This window comes from Panthera uncia, chromosome B4, assembly GCF_023721935.1.
Source record: "Panthera uncia isolate 11264 chromosome B4, Puncia_PCG_1.0, whole genome shotgun sequence".
Taxonomy (NCBI): Eukaryota; Metazoa; Chordata; class Mammalia; order Carnivora; family Felidae; genus Panthera; species Panthera uncia.
Window position 1 is genome coordinate 74,054,534 of NC_064809.1, and position 10,328 is coordinate 74,064,861.

General features: G+C 46.1%; 1 protein-coding gene across 1 annotated transcript; it reads left to right on the forward strand.

The window, feature by feature from the left end:
- The first annotated feature begins 208 nt into the window (after positions 1-208).
- On the forward strand, positions 209-7,739 carry LOC125919021 (tubulin alpha-1C chain). Its single transcript, XM_049625390.1, has 4 exons — positions 209-306; positions 2,950-3,172; positions 3,316-3,464; positions 6,654-7,739. The coding sequence occupies exons 1-4, from the start codon at positions 304-306 to the stop codon at positions 7,626-7,628; spliced, it is 1,350 nt and encodes a 449-aa protein (XP_049481347.1). The 5' UTR covers positions 209-303; the 3' UTR covers positions 7,629-7,739.
- Positions 7,740-10,328: the final 2,589 nt, after the last annotated feature.

Here is a 10,328-nt window from a genome sequence, read left to right on the forward strand (position 1 = left end):
AGAGTTTGGTTTGAACTTTTGAACCCACCAATCAGCGCCCGCGCCCCGCCTCCCTCCGCCGGAGGGTGCGACGGGGTGTCCCTCCGGCGCCGCGGGACTTGGAGGCGGGGCCGCGGCGGCCGGGGCGGGGCCAGGTGCCCGCCCCCTGGCCACGTGGCCGGGGAAGGGGGTATATAGAGTCCCTCGAGGCGGCGTAAGCTCTTACTACTTCTCCCCCGGACTCCTTGGTAGTCTGTCAGTGGGAGAGCCTTCTCGCGGTCCTCTCGCCGCCTTCAGCCTCAAGGAACCCTACAAGTCTTAGTCATGGTGAGTGGGGGTCCTTGGGACGTGGCGTGGGTGTGAGAGCAGTCCGAAGGGGCGGGGAAGCCCGGGTGCAGGTGGGACGCAGCCGAGCAAACTTGCTTCTGATGGCCAGGCTGGGAAAGCCGAGTTCACCCGCAAACTCCTCTTCGGGCTCGAAAACGCGGCCGGGACACTGCCTTTGGTGGGAGTGGAAAGCCCTCCTGATCCTAGAGGGCATCGCCCCAGGGCCCGCCACAGCCTAAGGCAGACCGGGAAGCCTTCACACCGGCCCCCCCAAGGACTTGTGGACACGAAAAATCCCTCCCCTCCATTTCCGTCAGTGACCTACCTCACCTTCCCACTACCTACCGCCCTGGAGCGCTAGGTGCGCTCCAGCACCCAAGGTGCATACGCTCCCTGCGTCCGCTTTCCAGCGCCCGGTGACTGCCTGCTGAGTCACCTGTGGCTGGCCTCTGGGGAGAGCTTCCAATTGCATCAGTCCACCTGAGAGATGTGAACAGGCTGCTCCTTTTAAGGGAACTCTTAACTGTCACGTCTAATTTTGCGTTTCTGTGTTAACTTAGTGGGACGTTTATAGCTGAAGCTTGGTACTTAAGCCAGGTTTTTAAAAAACTAGTCCATGAAGAGATATTTTCGTATAAAACCTCTGAGCAAACTAGTACTAACAATGTGTTCTTGGAGAAGGTCTGTTGGAGGTCGACCTAAAATAAGCCGTACTTTTAAACTAGTATTTGTGTATCAAATGTTTCAAAATAGTATCTTTAAAGAAAAGTGGATACCCTGAACAGGCCAGCCACCTCTTCAGAGACTACCACAGCTGTTAAAAAACTAAGTCTGACCGTAACAACTTGCTTGAGTGCTTTTCACCAAGCAGACAAAAAAAACCAAAAAACAAAAAAACAAAAAAAACCTGGTAAAAGTGCGATTCAGAAAGTAGTAGGACTGTTTAAAGGGCAGGAGAGCAATGATTTAGGCAAACACTGGCTAAGTTAATAGTTTGGATTTTTTGTTGTTTTGTTTTTTAATTAGCGACAGGGGCTGGTTATCCAGTGAAAGTTAGACTAAGTGACTCTATCACCTGTGTCTCACTTCATCCCCCGAGTGGCCAGGGGAGAGTGGAGAAAGTCTAAAGGAGAAAGCTGTTGAGACTGCTGCCCAATGGAAGTTTTTTGGGCTCAAAAATCCATCGAAGAAACCCTTCATTAGAATGAAAGGTTCTTCTCAAAAACTTTATCTCCTTGGGCCTGGGGCTGTAATGGGCAGATCTCTTCAGCTTTCTCAGGCTGTAAAATTTCCAAAGTCCAGTTAAAGGTAAACAGGATGCAATTATAAATACTCATGGACTCATTAGAATAAACAACTCCCCTTTCTCCCATAGCCCTAGACCTGGGCGAGTAGACTCAGGTCATAATGAGCCAAGTGATGTGGTTAGAAGACCATGGTTGTTTTATGAGTGTATGTGGGAAGGAGGGGACCATAAGTCAAAGGTTGTGAGTGATTGGGGTTTTTATTATCTCCGGTTATGAAAGTAGGACCTTTGAGATCTTAGCGGTGTTGAGTTTTCTTTAACTAGTTTCCTGTTAGCAGCTTCGAAGGACTCGAAGCCCTCCTATTCGGGGAAAATGTAATGGGAGATATTTGGTATCAATTTTGAAAGTCCTCTGTCAATCTCCAAAGTAGCTAATCTGACTTATGATGAAATATAATAAACACCCATTTTTTTTGTTTTCCTCTTAAATCTGGGGGTATGGATTCTATGTTCATGGCCTTATTTTACTAAGCAGGAATGAATTTGGTAACTTACAGATGATCTTGTTCATCAAGTAAAAGAAAACATTTTCCCAATATCGTTAAATTCTTGGCACTATAGACTTTTCCACAGTGCCAGAGATACATGTATGTATGTTTTGGTAGGAAACAGCGAATTTCTTAAGCTGTTAGTAAAGTTTTGTTGACACTTTCAGCTTTTATTACCATGTGTCTCCACCACCACCCCTTACTGAAGATTTGTTGATAGTGAAGGAAGAATGTTCTTCCTTGCGATTAAGTTCTTCCACAGAGTTAAAAAGCTGCCTCTGACCACAGTTTTTAAAATACAGCTAACTGCTGCTTATCTGGCATTTTTTCCATGAGTCATTTGGCTATAGTTTGCTGGTTTAAGCTGGTTTTAAAGGGAGAGGGAGAAGCTCTTGTCTTTTAAAGAATAGGATTAAAGAGGGACCAGAATGAGCTCGACAGTTATACAGTCCCATGGAATGAATCAGAACTGGAAGGGGGAATTTTGCATGCCTTTAAGGAATTGGCAGGCATATTTCCCAGGAGCTGGGGGAAATGTATTGCTGTGGAACAGTTTAGGTCTTTCTAAAATGGTAGAAACCTGACCTTGAATATCTAATGTGACTACAAAGCAAGAGTCTGATCTCTGGTCTTGCCTAGTAGTTCATTAACATATCTTTGGTTTTGCAAAGCATTTTCTCTGAATTAGTCAGCAAAGACTGTTGCTTGTGAAATAAACCCTGGGCAGGAGTGGCTTCCAGAAAGGTGACTTTCTATCCTGAAGGTTAATTAGTCATTTAGGTGTGAGTCATTCCTAAACATCCCATCTGATGTGTCATATTCTGACATTTTCCTTTCTTCTTCCCACAGCGTGAGTGCATCTCCATCCACGTTGGCCAGGCTGGTGTTCAGATTGGCAATGCCTGCTGGGAGCTCTATTGCCTGGAACACGGCATCCAGCCCGATGGCCAGATGCCAAGTGACAAGACCATTGGGGGAGGAGATGACTCCTTCAACACCTTCTTCAGTGAGACGGGCGCTGGCAAGCATGTGCCCAGGGCAGTGTTTGTAGACCTGGAACCCACAGTCATTGGTGAGTTGGCCTCAGTAACTCAAGGGAGATCTCAGGGCTCTTGAGACAGGAGGTCTGTCGTGAGGGCTCCATTGACACCCTGGGGTTGGGCAGGCGTGTGCAGGTTGTGAGTGATGGGTGGCTGCTTTGTTTTTCTCTTCCAGATGAAGTTCGCACTGGCACCTACCGCCAGCTCTTCCATCCCGAGCAGCTCATCACAGGCAAGGAAGATGCTGCCAATAACTATGCCCGAGGGCACTACACCATCGGCAAGGAGATCATCGACCTTGTCTTGGACCGAATTCGGAAACTGGTAAACATAGTGTTTTATTTAATATACATATATAAGTTTTAAGTGTATTTATTTTGAGAGAGAGTGGGAGAGTGTGAGTGGGGGAGGGACAGAGAGAGAGGGAGAGAATTCCCAAGCATGCTCAGCTCTGACAGCTTGATCCCATGACCTGAGCCAAAATCAAGAGTCAGACACTCAACTGACTGAGACACCCAGGTGCCCCAATATAGTGTTTTATTTAAAGTGAGATGAGAATGTTCTCTTACAGTTTTAAGGGAGACCAGACTATAAGAATCATTCTTTGTATCCTAAAATGAACCTTTGAGTGCTCAGTAAGTAACCAGACTTTATTTTTTTTAATTTTTTATTTAAAAAAAAGGTTTTTTTAATTTTATTTAATTTTGAGAGATATTGGGGGTGGGGGGGGAGCAGAGAGAGAGGGAGACACAGAATCCAAAGCAGGGTCCAGGCTCTGAGCTGTCAGCACAGAGCCTGATGTGGGGCTTAAACCCATGAACAGAGATCATGACCTGAGCTGAAGTCGTATGCTTAACTGACTGAGCCACCCAGGCACCCCAGGTAACCAGACTTTTTAAATCAGATGGTCCTGTGTTATGGAACAACTATTTAGGTCAGGGTTAAATGCTCTATTGCCTATTTCTATGTGTTATAAAGCAGACTTGGGCAAATGCTTAAGGCAGGGCAGTTTACCTAAAGTGAAGGTGAGAACCAGGGAGCTGTAGCAGTTTGACATTTAAGACCATTAAACATCCTTATTCATATTAATCAAGCAGCTTCCCTGCTTCAAGCTAAGAATGCCCCCTTTTAGGTTATCTTAGTCACATTGAATGAGAAGGTGGCAGACTCCGAAATGTAACTAATTGATCAAACTCCTAAAAAAAAATATGTATATATATATTTTATATGTATTTTAAAAATATGTCTATCAGGGTTGGTGCCTTATGTTGATACAGAAAGTACAGAACACAAGAAGCCGGTATAACACTGACTAGAAATGGTGGACACTGGAATCTTCCAACAACATTGAAAGTGCAATCAAGGGAGCTCCCTTATTATGGAAGCTAGTGTCGTCCTTGAAACTTGGAAAGTATTGAAATATACTCACAGAAAGTAGTATGGTTGCTTTTCCACTAGAGCTCAGACCTGTGTGAACCAGCACTGTGACAGAAAAATCTTAGGCAACGGTATTCACATCAGTAAAAGTCGATAAGTAAATGTTCTGTTAGGATCATTTTATTTATTTTTTAAATATTTATTTTTGAGAGCAAGCATGCATGTGGGTGGGGGGAGGGGTAGGGAGAGAGGGAGGGAGCAAGAGAATCCCAAGCAGGCTCCGCACTGTCAGCATAGAGCCTGACTCAGGGCTCGAACATAAGAACTGTGGTCACAAGAACCGTGAGATCATGACCTGAGCCAAAATCAAGAGTCAGACACTTAAAACCAACTGAGCCACCCAGACGCCCCTGGATCGTTTTACGTTCAGAGTCTGGTATCCAGATGACTCTACTCCTGAGGCATGTGGGCAGCTTGTAAGTAATTAACCAAAAATCAAGAATAAAGGCTTTGGTAGAGTAGTTTGTCCAGAAAATCGCATTCTAAGCCTGGCCACAACTGGTCTAGTCTAAAAAGAATGACTTTGCATCATTCACAGCTTCATACTTTTCCAGATGTTTATCACACCCTTCCTAGCAAAATTGGGGTAATGGTTCTATGTTTATAAATCAAGCTTCAGCTACAAGCACTGATTTGGAAATCAGGACCTGCCTTTAGGGGCAAATAAACCTAGTAAAACCCATCAAGGGTTCTGGAGTAAAGTTGATTAACTACCAAAATAATTGTATTTGTCCTTGGTATTATTACTGTGTCCATAGGAGGCTGAGTGGATTTAATTGGTAGACCAGAGTCTGCCCTGTACATTGATCCCAGAGTGTGGACCCACAGAAGAAGTATAGTGAGGGATTGGTAGAGAATTCCACAAATCTCAGCACTTATTTTATTTTATTTTATTTTATTTTATTTTATTTTATTTTATTTTATTTTTTAATATGTATTTATTTTTGAGACAGAGCATGAGCAGGGGAGGGGCAGAGAGAGAGAGGCAGACACAGAATCCGAAGCAGGCTCCAGGCTCTGAGCTGTCAGCACAGAGCCCGGGGCTCGAACTCATCAACTGTGAGATCATGACCTGAGTCGAAGTTAGACACTCAACCGACTGAGCCACCCAGCCACCCCTCAGCACTTCTGAGAAGTGAGGATTGTCAGCAGAAGACTTTGAAAAGTCAAAAATCAATGCTTTCACAGAATGGTAGTTTGCTAACTGGAATAGCTCAGTTAAGTGGTGAAAAGCCCCACTGACATTAGGTCTCATGGTCCTATCACAGTAAATCACCTTTTTCAGAATCAATAGGCTCTCTGATAACTAGTGCTTACTGTGCCAAACACTGTTCCACATACTTATTTAATTCTCAGTGACCCGATGGAGATTACTATTCTCAATAAACGCGAAGACGGAGATTGAGAAATAAATTTGGTCAAAGCCACACAGCAAGGAACTGGGAGAGCCGGATCCAGACTCAGCCTGACTCCCAACACCAGTGCATTGGAACTCCGCTATTCTGTCTTACTCCAGCTCAGAAAGCAGCTGCCAGATCTTTCTAAGACCTCTATTGTATGGGGCTGGTGGTCCCAGGCCTGCCCTTGGTAGCTCTCCAGCTGCTGAAAAGTCATACTCGTTCTGCAGTCACAGCAAGGGCACCAGCGGTTGCTTTCCCAGTCGCTAAAACTTGGGCCTTGCATCCATTCCAGACCTCATGATTCCTCTGCCTGTGGAAATGAAAATAGTTCATTTTTAAATAGCCGTTTAGCAGATTTCTGCCCCCCACCCCCCCCCCCGGAATTGTGAAAAGTTTCTCTGAATCTTAGCACTTAGAAGCTCTTTATGACTACTTTCTTTGCAAATATTGTTCAGGAGATTAAAAAAAATCTCCATCAGGGGTGCCTGGCTGGCTCAGTTGGAAGAGCATATAACTCTTGATCTCAGGGTCATGAGTTTGATCTCCACATTGGGTGTAGAAATTAAATAAATAAAGACTTTAAAAAATTCGATCAATGTAATTATGGATTCAAAGAAGTCATTGCAACTTTCACCAAGACTAAATTAAAACTTTTTTTTTTTTTTTTTTTTTGCAGGCCGACCAGTGCACGGGTCTTCAGGGCTTCTTGGTTTTCCACAGCTTTGGAGGGGGAACTGGTTCCGGGTTCACCTCCCTGCTGATGGAACGTCTCTCTGTCGATTATGGCAAGAAGTCTAAGCTGGAGTTCTCCATTTACCCAGCCCCCCAGGTTTCCACTGCTGTCGTTGAGCCCTACAACTCCATCCTCACTACCCACACCACCCTGGAGCACTCTGATTGTGCCTTCATGGTAGACAATGAGGCCATCTATGACATCTGTCGTAGAAACCTCGATATCGAACGCCCAACCTACACTAACCTTAACCGCCTTATTAGCCAGATTGTGTCTTCCATCACTGCTTCCCTCAGATTTGATGGAGCCCTGAATGTGGATCTGACAGAATTCCAGACCAACCTGGTGCCCTATCCCCGCATCCACTTCCCTCTGGCCACATATGCCCCTGTCATCTCTGCTGAGAAAGCCTACCATGAACAGCTTACTGTAGCAGAGATCACCAATGCGTGCTTTGAGCCAGCCAACCAGATGGTGAAATGCGACCCTCGCCATGGTAAATACATGGCTTGCTGCCTGTTGTACCGTGGTGATGTGGTTCCCAAAGATGTCAATGCTGCCATTGCCACCATCAAGACCAAGCGTACCATCCAGTTCGTGGACTGGTGCCCCACTGGCTTCAAAGTTGGCATTAATTACCAGCCTCCCACTGTGGTACCTGGTGGAGACCTGGCCAAAGTACAGCGAGCTGTGTGCATGCTGAGCAACACCACAGCCATTGCTGAGGCCTGGGCTCGCCTGGACCACAAGTTTGACCTGATGTATGCCAAGCGTGCCTTTGTTCACTGGTATGTGGGTGAGGGCATGGAGGAAGGAGAGTTTTCTGAGGCCCGTGAGGACATGGCTGCCCTTGAGAAGGATTATGAGGAGGTTGGAGCAGATAGTGCTGAGGGAGAGGATGAGGGTGAAGAGTATTAACCTGTCCTCTACAATTTTATACTCTGTTGTCTTGGGACTGTCTTATTTCTGTTCTGGAAGCTGTCCACTGTGGCCCTAACTTGTCAATAAAAGTGATGTTTCTGTTTTAAATTTCCAGCTGGCTTCTGTATCGCAGTAAGTACTAGCCTCAGTTATTTAAGGCCAGTTGGAGATGGGGGAGGCTGGCAGATGGTCTACCCAGTCATTTGGTCAACATTTCAAGTGGCTTCTGTGTGCCACACACTGTGCTTAGTGGCTTGTCTGTTTCACTTACGACCTGGATTGATGAGTGGTGATAAAATCCTATTGTAAATGAGGCAGCAGGCTTAGATTGGGCCATTGTTTCTCAAATTTCCATGTGGATGTGAATCACATGTAAATATTAAAATGTAGATCCAGGGTTGCCTGGGTGGCTCAGTTGGTTAAGTGTCCAACTTTGGCTCAGTCCATGATCTCACAGTTCGTTGGTTTGAGCCCTGCATTGGACTCCATGCTGAGAGCTCAGAGCCTGGAGCCTGCTTCAGATTGTCTCCCTCTCTCTGGCCCTCTCCTGCCCACGCTCTGTGTCTCTCTTTCAAGAAGAAACATTAAAAAAATTTTTTTTAGGTAATGTAGATCCAAATCTGTAGCTTCAAAGTGAAGCTTTAGATATTGCATTTAAAAAAAATATTTATTTTGAGAAAGCATGAGTGGGGAGGGGCAGAGAAGGGTTCAGAGGATCCGAAGGGGGCTCTGCGCTGACAGCAGAGAGCCAACCCAGGGCTGGAACCCACAAACTGAGATCATGACCTGAGCTGAAGTCAAGACACTTAACCAACCGAGCCACCCAGGCGCCCCAAGATAATTGCATTTTTTTTTTTTAACTTTTTGAAAGTTTATTTTGAGAGAGAGAGTGTGTGTATGGGGCGGGGGGAATCCCAAGGAGGCTCCATACCCGCACTGTCAGCGTGGAGCCAGGTGTGGGGCTCAAACCCACAAACTGTGAGATTGTGACCTGAGCTGAAACCAAAAGTTGAATGCTTAACCAACTGAGCCACTCAGGTGCCCCAAGATCCTGCATTTTTTAACAAGCTTCTAGCTTCTGCTCTTGGTCTGCTGTGACTATGTGTGAAGTAGCAAGGGGTTAGGTAACATAATAGTAAGTGGGGGAGCCAAGTGATTCAAGAAACCAGCCAGACTTCCAGAACTGTTGCTGTCAGTATTTAATAACCTATTAGAGTCACGTGGGAAGGGCTTGGAATCATGCTGATTTATTCTATACTTAACCAAAACCTGCAGTGACAAATAAGACTGTATTTTAAGAAGTTACTGTTTAGAGAAAGTGGAGCTGGCTGAGACAAAATTACAGTAGTCGCAAGTTGTTACAGTACTGATACTTGACCCAGTTTGTGTGGTGGGGAATATCTGCAGTAGCAAAGGAAAATTGAAGAGTGTGGGAAAGATTGCAGAGGAAAGATTCCCTAATTTGAACCCTTTTCCAAGTACATGTGAAGAGCAGTGTGGTTCTTGAAGGGGGCAGGAGAGACCTATGAGGTGAGGGTGGGGGAGGAGGAGGCAGGAACAGTGTGTGGCTGGAGAGCGTGGTGATGGGTATTCAGGTACCAGTCGCGGGGCTTAGAAGGTTGAACTGAGCAATGGAAAAGGGCTGAGCCTCATGAGGAAGGCTTGGGTGCTGGCCTGAGTGGGAATGCCAGACAAGTGGGAGGAAATGGAGGCTGGTACATAGCTCTGGGTGTGTTCACCTTTGCTCCGTGATGTCAGCCCATATTCCAGTGGGGCTCAGTTGCCTTCTTTATTCTCCCCACTGAGATGTTTACTCCTGACACATCGCTCACTTCTGCCCCCTTACTGTTTGAGGAGAGCATCTAGTAAATAGGCAGGTTCTGTCTGGGAGCACTGTGCTGCTGCTTCCCCAAGATGTTTCAACTTTGTGGGCCTGGTCTCACAGCTTTTATCATGAGAGCAGTCACTGTCTTTTGCCCTTCAGGGCAAGGGCCAGCCCAGTCCCATCCTTGAGCACAAAGGCAGCTATTGCTACTTATCTGATGGACCAGATTCCTCCTGCAGCCGGAGCATGGGGGGTCTGGGATAAAAATGAACCTTGGGAAGGCCACGCAGCCCAGCCACCAGAGGGGCACCAGGATATTTTCCCCAATTTAGGAAATCTGCCAATTGCCACATTTGGATGGAGCACTGGACGAAACTGGACACTCACATGTGAGAAGGAGTGGATTTACATCATCCAGCTTCAGCCGAGCGTGACACCTCATGGAACCTGAGAGGTCCATTCTCTAAGCCAGCGTTTCCCAAGCAGAGTGCCCTGAGAATGGGGTTTAGGGGTTACCAGGTCTTCAAACCAGCCTGTGAAACCTGAAGGTCCTGGGGCCAATCACCCCTGGCCAGGAACGACCCCTCTAATGACCTCCATAAGCCTTTACAGATAAATTATTTTCTGCATGTGACAAGATGTGAAAAAGGTTGGAAACCTTTAAGCAGCCCCAGTGGTGTGGGGATGAAAGAAGGTGAGAGAAGATTTTAGTTGAGAAAAAATACTCCAGTAGGACAGAACCTGGGGAATTGGAAGAGCAAAGTGCCAGTAGTTGGGGAGGGATCTGTCCTTGCAATGATGATTCTTTTTCCCCTCCTCTGTTGGTGAGAGTGTGAATAGAAGTTAGCCTGCAGCAAGAACAAATACACCCC

Coding starts and splice junctions, on each gene's coding strand:
- LOC125919021 (XM_049625390.1), top strand. Junction 3,173..3,315: donor CCTGGAACCCACAGTCATTG/GTGAGTTGGCCT, acceptor TTTCTCTTCCAG/ATGAAGTTCGCACTGGCACC. Junction 3,465..6,653: donor TGGACCGAATTCGGAAACTG/GTAAACATAGTG, acceptor TTTTTTTTGCAG/GCCGACCAGTGCACGGGTCT.